The sequence below is a fragment of the Petaurus breviceps genome, unplaced genomic scaffold, assembly GCF_028583685.1.
Source record: "Petaurus breviceps papuanus isolate PSGF00001 unplaced genomic scaffold, PetGlider_PUasm1.0 470, whole genome shotgun sequence".
NCBI lineage: Eukaryota > Metazoa > Chordata > Mammalia > Diprotodontia > Petauridae > Petaurus > Petaurus breviceps.
The window spans coordinates 2522187-2537067 of record NW_027186350.1 but is presented as its reverse complement, the minus strand read 5'-3'; the positions used below and the strand labels follow the sequence as shown (position 1 = coordinate 2537067).

The window sequence follows — 14881 nt, the reverse complement described above, 5'->3', positions numbered from 1 at the left end:
ACAAGCTGGAGATGCTAATATAAGTCCGCCACTCCCTCGGGACTACCAGCCTTGGGTGGCATCTCATAGCTTTTCGGCTCTTCGTTTCTCTTCCTGCTTCTCTCCGGGCATACTCCTCTGGTACCTGGGCTCTCCCTTAGACAATCGTAACCTTTGGCGAAGCCCTAAGTTTGCCGCCATCCCCACCCCCGTAGTGCCCTGATAGCAGTAGGTGAGGGAGGGAAATGGAAATTAAAAAAGTAGAGAAAGGTATGAACACAGAGGATTGTGATGAGGAATATAATATCAAGGACGAGGAGCTCATCGAGGAGGAGGGTAAGGAAGAGACTAGGAAGCAGGAGGAGGACCCACAGAGGTTTGTCTGGATAGGTAAGGAGGACTCCTGCTCGCGGATCCCTGGGGCCCTAACTGTCCCCTTTCCTGCCCCCTGTCACCCGACCCCTGGACTGTAATCGTGCTGCCTCGGGTGAAGGCAAAGAAGCAAGAACCTATGTAACTTCGGGAACAATCTTGTCGGAAGGGGGTGAGGGGTGCGGGAAAGAGGAAAGTGCCCCCAGAAAAATCAGGTCTGCGAAAATAAAATATCCTTCTATATTCGAGATGAAACTGTCGCATGAAGCCTGTTCTCGGGAGGAATGTCAGGGAGTGTACATTAACATGCTTTCTCCTTAGGTAGGCTACCCAAGAGAGTGATTTATTCAACCGTGGCTGGAGGTGGCTTCATTCTAGTCTTAGTGATAGCAATCAGCATTAGTAAGAATCGTAAGTGATACTTTCTCCTAAACTTTTATTTTCCGCTGAGTCCCAGGCTATGAGATTATAGCTTCCGCCCTCAGTCTTTGGACACTATAAGCACAGAATTAAGAAGGGCTTTCCCAAAAGATCTTCAAACAGAAGAAGAAAGGACCTTGAACTGAATTTCCTTATAAATTAGACCTATGACCACCACTGGAAGGAAAGAGATAGCAAATGTGATCAGCTATGCAAAACTTACCTTCCAAAGGATTATTAACTTTCCCGTCCTATCCTTTAGTAGTGATGCTTCTATTGCCTGTGAGAAATGGTGTGCCAGTGAATGCTTTGTGCTGTGATTTCAATATTCATTGAACTATATGGAAAGACAGTGTGGTGTAATACAGGAATTCTCAAATATTTTTGGTCTCAGTACCCCTTTACAACATCAAAAATTATTGAGGACCACTCAAAGAGCTTTGGTTTATCTCTCAATATTTACTTTATCTAAAATTAAAGTATTTTAGTATTATCATGAAAATAGTTTTGACCTTAGGGACTCCCTGAAAGGGTTTTGGAACCCCCCAATGTTCCCTGGACCACACTTAGAGAACTACCGGTGTAGTGAATAAAGGTATAGTAGAAAGAGAGCAGGCCTTGAAGTCATGAACACATGGGTTCACATCCCAGCTGTGACACAAATGGCTGCTTAGCTCTGGGTAAGTCTTTTTTTTTTTTTAAGCAATTGGGGTCAAGTAACTTGCTGAAGGTTACACAGCCAGGTGTTTCCGGGTGGGTGCTAAGTATCTGAGCCCAGATTTGATCCCCAGCTTATCCTGACACTGGGGCCAGTGCTCATACTCGCTGTGCTACCTGGCCGCCCCTGGGTAAGTCTTTTAACTGCTTTGGTAGGGGTTTATTTTTCACTGGGAAAATGAAATTAAAGGCTAAAATATCCTCATCTTCCCTCCCCATAAAAAAAAGTAAACAATATACATTAGTTTGGGAGGCAATGTCATACAGTTGGATAGAGAGCTAGCCTCAAAGCCAGGAAGACCTGTATTTCAATTCCACCTCTAACATATACTGGCTGGCAAGTCACAGCCTCTCAGTCTTCTGGACAGCTATCTAAGGCTACAAGTTGCAGGTGAGGTACCAGTCTTCACTGGAAGAGAGAGTTTTCTCACTTGGGAGTTCCTTGTCCTAATGAAATCACAGTTTTAGTCCCTTTCCTATGTGCCTCCTTTAGTGCTGATTTATTTCAGAGTCTGAGCTAACATCTCTCAGATTCTGTTTTAATGTTTTAAGTTTAACCCAATGAAATGAAAGGGGACTGGTGATGCAGATGCCTGAGGGGCAACCTAACCCCACATTGGCCTCATTATATCACTGTCTCAATTCTAGTGGGAAAAAATACAGATATAACCTCTGAAGACAAGTTCTGCCCATCCGGCTCACCTGTGTGTCCAAAAGGCTGGTTCAGAGCTTTTCATAAATGCTATTACCTATCAGCAGATCAAAAGTCCTGGAATGCCAGTCAGAAAATATGTAGGTCTTTTGGTGCAAATCTGGCTATATTTGGATCGTTGGAGGAAATGGTAAGGAATCTTTTTTAGAGTTATAGTTGAACATTCATCTTATACTCTCATCTCCAGCCTCCCTATTATGATGATGAGCCATAGACTCAGAGCATTAGCACTTGAAAGACCAAAGAAATTGTGTAAGCTGATAACCTTATTTTACAAATGGGGAACTAGGTCTCTGCACAGCCCTGGGAGTTGGGGTGGCCTCTTTAGATCAACTCCTTTCCTCCATGTGAATCGCCATGACAAAGAGACTAACTAAGGACATTCTGTGCCTGTCACTAATATACAGCACAATAAACAGCATAAACAAGTCCTGGCATAGGAATTCTAGGCCAAATTGGAAGTTAGTGATCTGAGTGGGCAAACCATGATCAGAGAGAAGATAGGGTATAGAAGGAGAAATAAGCTTAGGTGGGAGGAATGGGGGCTGGAGAATTAGATGTCACAGTCAGCTATGCTTTGTGAAAGGAATTCCTGATGAAACGTATTGGCTCTTCTCAGTACTGGCTTGGACTAATTAATGACGCGGGAACTTCATCCTGGACATGGATAGATGGAACTTTACCCTCCTTTTGGTGAGTCCTGAGATGTCTATTCATTTATTCAGAATTGATAAGAGAAATGCCCCATTTCTTTATCACCAGCTCACTGACTGCCAATCTAGAAGGCCATGTTCTCTAAAACTATCAGTTAGAGAAGGGTTACAATTTATATCAGTGGAAGGTATTCTACACTGGCATTTCTCATGGTGACTAAAGTACAGGTCTATGACAGCATTACAAAGCTCATAAGACTGATGGCTACATTTACCTTTTCTTCATTAAATATTTTTTAAATTTGGTTTAACTTATTGGATCTTCCCCCAGCCCTATTTGAAAAAAAAATCAATTTTATTTAATTTTTTTTTAAGCAATTGGGGTTAAGTAGCTTGTTCAAGGTTACATGGCCAGTTATTTCTGGGTGTGGTGCTAAGTATCTGAGCCCAGATTCGATCCCAGGTCTCCCGACTCTGGGGCCGGCACTCTTACTCACTGCAACACCTGGCCACCCCAAAAGTCTATGTTTTGTTGTTGGTTTTTTTTTGCTTATTGGAGGGCAGTTGGGGTTAAGTGACTTGCCCAAGGTCACACAGCTAGTTTGTGTGTGTATATGTGTTAAGTGTCTGAGGCTGGATTTGAACTCAGGTCCTCCTGACTCCAGGGCCGGCGCTCTACTCACTGCACCACCTAGCCACCCAAAAAATCAATTTTATAGTGATAATTAGAGAATGGGGAAAAAGAGAATTCCCTTAGTAAAAGCTTACCTTTTTTTCTCTATCAGGCTGTTTGGTTTTCATTTCCTCATCTCCACTTACTGATCTATTCTTTATTTGAAAGTTTAAATTAAAAAAATATTTCCAAGGGAGCACACCAATCTTAATCAAATGAACCATTTTCCAAAATTTAACCTACCCTGACCCCATCTCTTACCAATTTTTTTCCAAATAAGATTTAGTTTGTCAGGTTTCCATTTTGTTTGGTATTTTTAAACAGGAAGCCTTTCTTAATTTCCTATTATACTCAGAATATTATTTTAAGGCATTTAGGGTTTGAAGGTCAGCTGATAATAAAGGAGGAATCCCTGATACCAAGGAATTCATGCTGTAGTCTGGGGGCATGAAACAGATACAATATTTGAGGAAAAGACAGTTATAAAGCCACCATTGAGTAAATGCAAAGTAGTGAATATTACCAGCATGCTTTGTTTTAAAGTAAATTTGTGTTACAAAATTTTAATATACAGAATGAGTAAAATGAAGTATTAATTCATTGAATCTAGAGCTCAATAAATTTCTGGCAAGTCTATTATGATATAGACATCTATAGTTTTGTAGCCTAACTTAATAAAGTAGAACAAGTAGACACAATTTGCCAAAAGAGAAAAATAAACAAATGAATTAGAGAGAAAGGAAGGAATTGTCACCTACATGGAAAGAGTTTTCTAGGGCTAATCAGCAAGAACAGGGCTTGAAAAATGTGTGCCACTACAATATTAAAAAAGTGTTATCTAAACACAACTCTGACAGATTCATTATTGTGTTTACTCTTCCTTGTTGAATTTTTCTCAATTCGCTCAATTGTAGTCTTGAAAACAATATGTGCAATTTTATAGCAGGAATTGGAAAAAAGGCAAAGCAGAGTTTCCTTTGCAACGACTAACTTTATAGATAACCCTTACTGTATAGAACATTTCAACTCAGGAATGTAGAAAATAGTGGTGGTCATGTAATATTAGAAGGTAGGTATTCAGGGATGGGTCATGGAGTTATTGCTTATAGTTATCCATCCTGCATACCCTGGTTTTTGATGTCTTATAGAGAAAGTTCTGATCCAGTCCTGATCTCCCTGAACTTTAGCATTCTGTGAGGTGCTCTCTGAGTTTTTCTCTCTAAGGTCACACTGGTTATATAATTTGTCCCCAAAGTAATTGATTTATGATCCTTAGCAGTTTGGGACATTAGAACGCTTTCCTAAATATACTTAGCATATAATGCTTAATTTAACACTTTATAATCACAAAGTATTTTACAGACATTCGCTTATTTTATCCTCACTGAAGCTCTGTAAAGGCAGATGGCACTACCAGTCTACTGGTGTAGATAACACCAGTTTACAGATGAAGAGAGATTTAGGAAACATTAAGTAACTTGCTACACAGTTGTATGACAAGTGACAAAGCAGGGATTCTTTATGTTTTATCATGTTATAGACATGTTCTTTTTCCTACTATGGGAATTTAAGGGACACCTAGGCTCAGGTGACCCTATGGGTGGGATTTTGAAACCCAATCACTAAGCAGACTCCAAAGTCTGGGGGAAGAGAGAAATTTGCCAATCTCATCTTACCAGCCATACTGCATGACCCATGATTTTCTTCCTATCCCACAATGACCAGTTGCATATACAGTCACTTTACTTTATGCTGTGAGAGATTCTGAGGATGAGCTCCATTCTCATCCTTGCTGCTGGAGCCAAGCCATTGAAGGACTCACCTCTCCATTTTGTTCCAGGCTACTGATTGAAGGAGCTGGTTGTGCTCGTTTATCCCAAAGAGGCATTTCTAGTGACAGTTGTAAGTCTTCCAGAAACTTTATGTGTAGCAGAGAAGACAAATGTGCCTAAAGAAAGAGTGGCATTCATACCAAAGAAGTATGGCATTTAAAGAAAACAAAGATTTTTCTTAGTGCACACAGGACATATACAATGGACACTTTCCTTCTCCTCAAACACTTTATGATGTAAATATATATGTGAGAAATTTGGGGTTTCCTTTGTTTCATGCTGTTTTTTATACAGTACCACGTATGGTGATGGGAAGGACAAGGAGTGGAACTGTATCTCTTGCTTTCTCTTGTGGCTTGTCTTATGGTGGAGAGACGAGAGAATGAGCCCAGGGGAGGGGATTATGTGTGGTTTGGGGAGTACACAGCCTGTCCAAGAAGGCCAGACCAAGTATCATTATGGACAGATTATGAAACACTTCATCCTCTCTGCTGAGGCTAAAATTTATATTCTATAAGCCAGTCCTATGAGAACAAGGCCATTCATGAGCATAATGAATAACCAGGACAGGATTAGGCACCCATTTTTATTATACCCCAAACCTGAAGGATGGTCCAGATGTGATTAGCTAATACTATGTGGCAAAGCCCAATGAAGAGCCTTAACTAGGCTAATGAGAAGACCAATGGACTGACTTCCTCTAGTCAAAGTTTAAACAGTCTTTAAGTGGGAGAAGCCTTCAGATGTGATCTATTTTAACCCCAATCTGAAGCATGAATCTTCTCAACAGTATTGTCCTGACCATGCCTTAACTCCCTAAAGTAATTGTGTTTGATTTTGCTGCTTTTATTTCCATAGTCTTTAGATGAAAAAAAATAATAAATGCCTTATTTTGTACCTTTCTTGAATTGTTTTTTTTTTAATTCTCTTCACTGCTGCATAAAGGAGGGGGTAGGCATGTGCCCCACCATCATTATAATTATAATAAAATGTTCACATTCTAGTAAGTCCTGAAATGTTATTTTAAAGCCTCCTTGTACTTTAAACTATCTCCTAAAGAAATCTAGAAACCAGCTAGTATTGTTAAATCTTTATCTAAGACCCAAACTACTTTTATAGGTAGACTATTCCATTCTTAAAGAACCTGAGACCTATGAACTTAAAATAAATCTTGCTAACTGTATTTTAATATAACTGATTGCTTTTGTAATTCCATGCATTTTATTTTATGCATCTGAAAACATGAGCCTGAGAAATGATCCATAGGTTTCACCAGACTTCCAAAGGGTTCCATGACACAAAAAAGGTTAAGAAGCTTCATTCTAGAAGGCATAAAAAGGAATCTACGAGCTGTGATTTATGGGGCTGTCAACACCAGTCAAGTTTTATGCTTCCTATAAGTAACAGAATGCTCACCTTCTGATGGAAACAGTTGAAGCATAGTAGTATCACCCTAGCTAGGGAAAAAAAAATTCAGAGATAGAGGCAAGTACCTTACCTTCCTACAGACATCTCAGGAAGCTATCCCAAATAGATAAATGCCTTTCTAGTTGGGAGAGAACAAAGCAAGAAGTCAATGAAATAAATAGTTCCAAAAAAAAGTAAGGTAAGGCTGAGTATGTGACTGAAATTTTTTCTAAACTTCTTAAAGTAACAAATGTTCAAGGAACAAAAGACTTATTTAACAAGAATGTATGTACGTATCAGAGACTTTATATTTTGCTTTATAAATATATACTCATAAGGTTCTAGAGATAGAAAATTTTGGTATTAATTTGACTTAATTTAAATTTAATTATTTTAATGAAGAATTTATTTTTAGGAAGCAGAATTTGTGATATCTCTTTCTTAGTCAATCAACAAACATTTTAAAAGTGCTTGCTTTATGCCCTGTATTAAGCCCTGGGAATACAAAGAAATTTTAAAAAATAATCTCTCTTCAAGGAGCTCACATTCTAATGAGGGAGATAGTATATACAAGCTAAATGAAGGATAAACACAATACTCATTTATAATGCCATTGCAATATCCACAGTGCCCACGGCGGCTATAGTAGATCCTCCAAATCCAGATCAAAGTGGCTCTCAAAAATGGGTCCTTAACTTTCCCCCTTTGTACAGAAAAAGTCTCATCTCTGACTTGTTTTAGGAATGCTTCCTCCTTTAGGGGGCTCTAGTGTGTTCATTTGTGGTTAACAGCGTGTTACCTATACTGTAAGAATTAGACTTAGGAATCTTCAGGCATTATAATAGGTTGAGGGAAAGGAGAATATGAATTAGAAGTATTTCATAATCTATTTGAGGCTGACTAACAACAGGGATACAGAAGATCTTATCTGTGATCTCATGGGCTATAGGGCCATTGAACCTAGTTATACATTTATAAATTTATGATAGAGAAATAGAGGGAGAGCTTCTCAGTTGGTTTTAGGGAAGAATGCAAAGGAAAGTAAAAAAGTAATTCAAACCACACAGGTATATAGGATTGTCTCTAATGGGCATGAGTTTTTTCCAGAGAGTCCTGCCTTCAAACTGCCTGACCAGTGCTCAGAGGATGATCTTGGGTTGGTCTCTCAAATAAGGTCCATTGATGGGAAATGCTGATAGCCCTTTTCTTTGGGATTCTACATAGGAATGTTAACTTAGATTTTAAAAGGCAGGGAAGATAAACTTCCATTTCACAAAGATCCTAACATGGGAAAAAAAGATCTCAACTACATTATTATATACATAGATTTGGAATGGGAAGGGATTGCAGAGCCCACCCAGCCCAACCACCTCATTTTTTACAGATGAAGAAACTAAGGCCAAGGGGTTTGCCCAAGGTCTCATTGGTAGAATCGTAGGGAGAATTTGAACCCAGGTCATACCTCATTCTGCATCCACAGTCATAGGCTTGAATAGGAAATTGATTGATTACCTCTAGCTCACTATTTATTATTGTTTAATACTTTAACTAGTAGTCTTCTTTTCTGTCCCTCAACCTTGGCACCAGTTTAGATACTCTACTGTTATTCTATATCATCTCAAAACTACTTAAAATTCATTTTTTTATTGTATTAGAAAACTCTTTTAAAAACATGTTTTAATTTAGTCCTTTTATTTTTCCCTAACTACATGTAAAAACAATTTTTAACATTCATTTTTAAAATTTTGTGTACCAAATTCCCTCCTTCTCTCCCACCCCCTTCACTGAGAAAGCGAGCAATTTGATAATAGATTATACATGTGTAGTCATGCAAAATATATTTCCATGTTAATCATGTTGTAAAAGAAAACAGGCTAAAAAACCCAATAAAAATAAAGTAAAAGAGTATGTTTCTATCTGTATTCCAATCCCATCAGTTCTTTCTCTGGGGATGGGTAGCATTTTTTATCATAAGCCTTTCAGAATTGTCTTGGATCATTGTATTCCTGAGAAGAGCTAATTCATTCATAATTGATCATCTTACAATATTGTTACTTGTGCACAGTGCATTTCACTTCTCTTCTCATCAGTTCATGTAGGTCTTTCCAGGTTTTTCTGAGAGCATCTTGTATTAGCAAACTCCCAATGAAGAAACATCCTCTGTCTATGCAGATCAGCACCTCTTCTGCAATTAATGTCTTGAAGAGTTGACTGGGGACACTCCAAGTTTCAGGGGGTGTACCCAGAGTCACACATATAGTATATGTCAAAGGACGGGCTTCAATGTAAGTGTTCCTGACTATTAAGCTGGCTTTCCATGTACTATTCCCACTATTCCACTATTCATTATTTTCACAGCATCTTTCCTAGTCTACTCTTAGATTATAGATTATGCATACAAACATCATAATATATAGCAAAAATGGGGGAAACACATTGGAACGTAGTTTTCAAGCTTGAAGGGACCTCAGAGATCATCTACTTAAATTCCTTCATTTTACAATTGAAAAAACTAAGACCCAGAAAAATTAAGTGACTTATCCAAGGCTATACAGTTAATAAATGGCAAAGCCTGGATCCAAAGCCACATTCTCCAATTCCAAATCCAACATTTTTCCCCATTCCACCACAATGTTTCAAGAGAATGAGATTTAAAAGACATTTCCATTCTATAGGGAAATTATCTTTCATAGAATTAACTGGGATCTGCCTTGTGAAAGATAAAAGAAAATAATAAGATTTAAGCATATGCCCCATTCCAGAAGTGGAAGGAGGTGATGAGGAAGAAACATTGGTTTAGACAGTTTCTCATGATAGCCATCAGATGCTGCTATTGAGCTAGGACTGCTTATTTAATGCATTATAACAAAACAAAATTTAAAAAACCAGTAGAGTATGTTCTGTGTCGAACTATTGTGGTGTGTGTGTGTGTGTGTGTGTGTGTGTGTGTGTGTGTGTGTGTTCATTGAGAAATTCAGTAAAGTCTAGAGTAGTTTCTGTGTTGGTGAGCCCAGATCAACTACACATAGTATGAGATATTTTCAAGTGAGCTTCAGTTTAGTTGGGAAGATAAGAAAGAATGTGTTAAGTGTTGTAATATAGGTCATGAACAAAGGGTTATGGGAGTTGAGGCAGGAAAATATAATTTCTGACTAAGGGAGAAGAGAAAGGGGCAGAATTGGTTGGGAGGGGAATGTATTACAATAGTGGTATTTTTTTTTTTTAAAAAGGGACATTGACCAAAAGAAGACTTCTCTTTCAAATAAACTGTAAGTATTATGTATTTATTTGTGTGTCTGGTTAAAACAGTTGTCAGAGGAAATGATCAATTTTTAACAAATTCTATAGACTCTCAAATTTTAAAACAAAAGTAGGAATCCTTTCTGGTCTTAACTAATTACCCCATGTATAAAATAGAAGAAGTGAGGGACTAAATTAACCTAAAGAGATTTCTTCCAAATTGAAAATTGTGATTCCTATACTTTTATTATTCCTAAAAATGTCTGTGCTATTCAATATATTACCATGAAGCAAAATTAGAAACAATTTTTTAAAATTCTACTAACATTTGTTATGGAACTAGAAGTATTAAAAGCAATTTATTTTTTCTGAGAATGTATTTATTTATTATTTTTAAATTTATCCAACTTTATCACATTGATTTCATTTGAGCTATAATAATGTCCTTTAGTTTTTATGTGATTATATTGAATGAAGTATTTTGCTAACAGAATCATTGATTTTAGGAAGAGAAAATAGGCAAAAAAGAGAATGATAAAAATAACCAGAAAGACGCATATTTGCACTGCTTTTGGTCCAATGTCAATTAGGAAAGAAACAACAACAAAACAGAAGCCTTGTAGCCTCCTGTAGAACATCCTGGAAAAGTGTAAAGAACACTGGATTTAGATTCAGAAGAATTGGATTTGAAACCCAGCTCTGTTTCTTAGTATTTATGATGATTTCAGTTTTCCCATCTGTAAGACAGAGATAACCATTCTTGAATTACACACTTCACAAGAGATACTTAATGGAGATCATCATGTGTGTGTGTGTGAAATGTAATATAAATGCCAATTATTCTTTTTTTTTTTTTGCTTTTTGGAGGGCAATTGGGGTTAAGTGACTTGCCCAAGGTCACACAGCTAGTAAGTGTGTCAAGTGTCTAAGGTCGAATTTGAACTCAGGTCCTCCTGACTCCAGGGCCAGTACTCTATTCACTGCACCACCTAGCCGCCCCTAAATGCCGATTATTCTTGTTATTTTGGATTGCTTCAAACAAAACCATAAGTGGGAACTTTTGAATTCTGGGCACATCCTAAGGCAAGCAGCACAAACAGCACCCTCATTTCTGGGTTGAGATAGGATGCTATTCAATGAAGGTAAAGCTCAAGACATGATAAGACTGGTCTGGGGAGGCTGCCTATCCCCCAAACAACAGAGGAAGAAGTAGTGTAGAAGAAAAACTCAATTTCTATCAGAGATACTTTAGCATTTATTAGCATTGCTGCTGAGGGAGGGGGGGAAGAGAGAGATCCAAATGGGCAGAGGTTCCCCTTGCTTATTAAAAAAATCTCTTTGTCATAACCAATATCTTTTTACATTTTATAATGCACAAGAAACAAAAGGTACAATTCCACAGGAATTTTAAAACAAGGGTACAGAATCTAATTTAGGCATGGGGCAGCTAGGTAGTGCAGTGAGTAAGAGCACCAAGGAACTGGGATCAGTTCCGGCGTCAGATACTTAACACACAACAAAAAAACTGTCCATGTAACCTAGAGCAAATCACTTAACCCCAATTGCTTTAAAGAAAGAAGAAGAAGAATGGTAATGTTAATGTTTGGAGGGACACCTTTGGATACTATCTGTGTTCTTGGAAAACTAAGGTTAGGCACAAGATGTAGCAAAAGGGTCACCTCCTTTGATTTAGTCTAAGATAAAACTAAGATATACTTTACTTTTTAAAAAGTTACTGATGTTCTATTCTTGTATTACAAACATTTACAGATTACTCCTACTTCCTGAGAGTTCTCTTGCATTGAAATAAAACAGTTAAACTAATAACACAGTCAGTGACCCCATTTGAAAGTGCATGTAACATCTCACATCTATAGTACATACCCCATCTCTCTATTAAAAAATTAATATAAATCTATTTTCTCACCCTCCCGCCTTCTACCCCATTGGAAAAACAAAAGAAAATATCATATAAAAGTTTGAAAATATCTTCTTGGTTTCATAAGGAAACTAATTTTACAGAGGAAATGAGAGGAGAAATGAGCTGCTTCAGGTCATAGAATAATTCTGAGCTGATGTAGATACAAAAGGAACCCAAATCTCATAGACTCACAGTCTATCAAAGCTAGAAGGCCTTAGAGGTATCTTGTCAGAAGCTCTTGGTTTATTCATCTTTTTCTACATTTTAATTTTTTCTCTGTATTATTATAAACTTAATAATCACAAATATTTTCATAACGCAGCATAATAACATAATAAACATGACATAACAAACACAAGTATTTAAAGATTGAAAGAAGAAAGATCAAAGGACCGTATGGGAAAATGTGAATTTTTATATGTAGGTCATGATGAAAAGAAAATGGCAAACAACTCCAGTATCTCTGCCAAGAAAACCCCAAATGGGGTCACAAAGAGTCAGACATGATTGAAAAAGACTAAATAACAACAATCACATCTATTTTGAGGTAACTGTGCTACTATGTTCAAGTTGCTGGTTTAAATCTAATTTCTGTCAAATTGCTTTTCAATTTTCCCAGCAGTCTTTGTCATTTATTCAGTCTTTGCCTGAGTAGTTAGTGTTCTTGGGTGTATTGAATACTATGATACTATTAGGGGCAGCTAGGTGGCACAGTGGATAGAGTGCTGGGTCTGGAGTCATGAAGACTCATCTTCCTGAGTTCAATTCAGAGACTAACTAGCTGTGTGACCCTGGGCAAGTCATTTAATCCTGTGTGCTTTAGTTTCCTCATCTGTAAAATGAGCTAGAGAAGGAAATGGTAAACTATTCCAATATCTTTGCCAAGAAAACTACAAATGGGATCACAGAAAGTAGGAGATGACTAAATAACACACTATTTGTTTGAGTTGCAGTCTTGCTGATTTAATATTTTTCACTGATCAACAATTATATTTTATAATATATAGAAATTTTAAAAATTATTTCTGCTTTGTAGTATATTTTGAGATCTGAGATTGCAGACCCCCATATTCTAACCTTCACATTTAAAAAAAGACCATAATGTTAGAGTAGTGACTTGAACACAGTTCTCTGAGTCCCAAGCTTGCACAATTTTAGTCATTTTTCTGAAATTTGACTTCCCCTGGGGGTAACAAACCCATCCTTAGGATAAGCAGCTAAGAAGGGAAGGGAATGGGGTGGCTAGGTGGTGCAGTAAATAGACACTGGTCTTGGAGTCAGGAGGACCTGAGTTCAAATCTGGCCTCAGACACTTGACACACTTACTAGCTGAGTCAAGTCTCACTTAACCCCAACTGCCCTCCAAAATAAAAGGAGGGGGACCCTTTCATCCTTTTACTGGCACCAAGCTCAATACACTCCCATCCCTACCCCATTGGCTCAAGGTCTCATGGATTGTGCTCCCCCAATTTTAAGTGTCTCCTAGCACCCCAGTTCCATGTAGTCACTTAACAGTCAGATTAGCCTTTACAAAGGAATATTTATTTCAAAGGTATAGCAAGAACAAACATGGAAGCATTTGCCCTCAAACATCTGAGGGCATAATCTTCCCTTTTTTTAACTACTTCAGATTCTGGGGAGGAGAAGGGGATTAGGTTATACTTTAACTCAATTCCTTTATAGCATAGTCCTACCAAGGTCCAAATTCAAAGAGCCATACTCACCCCTTCCTAGCTGTCATCTCAGCATCCTGGTTTCTGAGGGCTTCCGTGGTAGGTTGGCAGCAACATCTGCCCTGGGATCCTAGCTCCAAGATCTACATGGCTTGAGCTCCCAGAGCTAGGGACCCCATCACCTGAACCTAGAATGAAAAAGGACGGATGAAATGGACAAAAATCCAAGCCTGATTCTTGAGGTCACAGGGCCTAAAGTAGGGAAGTTGAGCCTTCCCCCCAGACCCAGCTTAGTCCATGGAGCCCATGCTTTGCATGAAGGAGAACTTCACACCCTGGATGCCACCAGGAAGAAAAAATGATTGTCCTTCACTTAGGTAGACTTAAAGGAGCAGCCAGTTCTGTCTACACAGCCAATGGAAAGAGGGCACACAGAGTGTCTCTTTCCAAAAGCAGGTCCTTTATAACTTCCACATGGGAGACGTGGGCATGTGTAAAGCTTGATTACAGTAGGAAGCGCCAAGTTCTACATGGTTTTAAGAGCTGAGCAGAAGGTTTTACATTTGATCCGGGAGGCAATAGAGAACCTCTGGAGCTCATTGAATATTGAAGGGAGATAAGGGGGAGGAGGTCATAGCTGTCCTTTAGGAAAATCCCGTTAGCAGTTTAGTGAAGGATTAATTGCAATGGGAAGAGATTCCAGGCAAGGAGACCAGTCTGAAGTTTATTGCAACACTCCAGGCATGCGGTGATAAAGGCCTGCATCAGGGTAGCAGCTGTGTGAGTAGAAAGAGGGGGATATATTTTAGACAACTCATGAAAGCAGAAACTATAATATATGGCAATAGACTGGCTATGTGATGTGAGTGTGGGTGAGAAGTCAAGGATGATTTGGAAGCTGAAAGCCTAGATGACTGGGTAGCTCATGGTATTCTCCACAGTGACAAAGAAGTTTGGAAGAGGGCTAAGTTTGGTAGGAAAAATGAGTTTAGTTTTAGACATATTGAGTTGGAGATGTCTATAGAATATCCAGGTTGAAATGTCCAAGAGGCAGATGGTGGTGTGAGACTTACGAAATGAATGATTTTGCTATGAACTAGCCACTAAGAGAGAGCACTTCCTGAACAGAGCTCAGGCATTCTCCAGTGCTCTCTTGAAGGTACTCTAAACAGCCAGAAGAGGTCTCCAGAGGACTAGAGATGAAGCAGATTTTTCTGTGTTGCATTTTGGTTTCGGTCTCTGCCAGCTTGTCACATGGGTCATTCATAGGCCTGTAGTCTCA

The 14881-nt window shown here is 38.4% G+C and overlaps 1 protein-coding gene across 1 annotated transcript; it reads left to right on the top strand.

The window, feature by feature from the left end:
• The first annotated feature begins 251 nt into the window (after positions 1 to 251).
• Positions 252 to 5478, top strand: LOC138171904 (C-type lectin domain family 2 member B-like). The gene is made up of 5 exons (XM_069101455.1): positions 252 to 369; positions 673 to 762; positions 2137 to 2330; positions 2787 to 2893; positions 5367 to 5478. Exons 1-5 carry the CDS (start codon positions 252 to 254, stop codon positions 5476 to 5478), a joined length of 621 nt encoding a protein of 206 aa, XP_068957556.1.
• The last annotated feature ends 9403 nt before the right edge of the window (positions 5479 to 14881 follow it).

What these genes read in the sequence shown, in the direction of transcription:
- LOC138171904 (XM_069101455.1), top strand. Translation starts at nt 252, where the DNA reads ATGAACACAGAGGATTGTGATGAGGAATATAATATCAAGGACGAGGAG. An exon ending in TTGGATCGTTGGAGGAAATG is followed by an intron (nt 2,331 to 2,786) that starts GTAAGGAATCTT and finishes GCTTTGTGAAAG; the next exon opens with GAATTCCTGATGAAACGTAT. An exon ending in GGAACTTTACCCTCCTTTTG is followed by an intron (nt 2,894 to 5,366) that starts GTGAGTCCTGAG and finishes ATTTTGTTCCAG; the next exon opens with GCTACTGATTGAAGGAGCTG.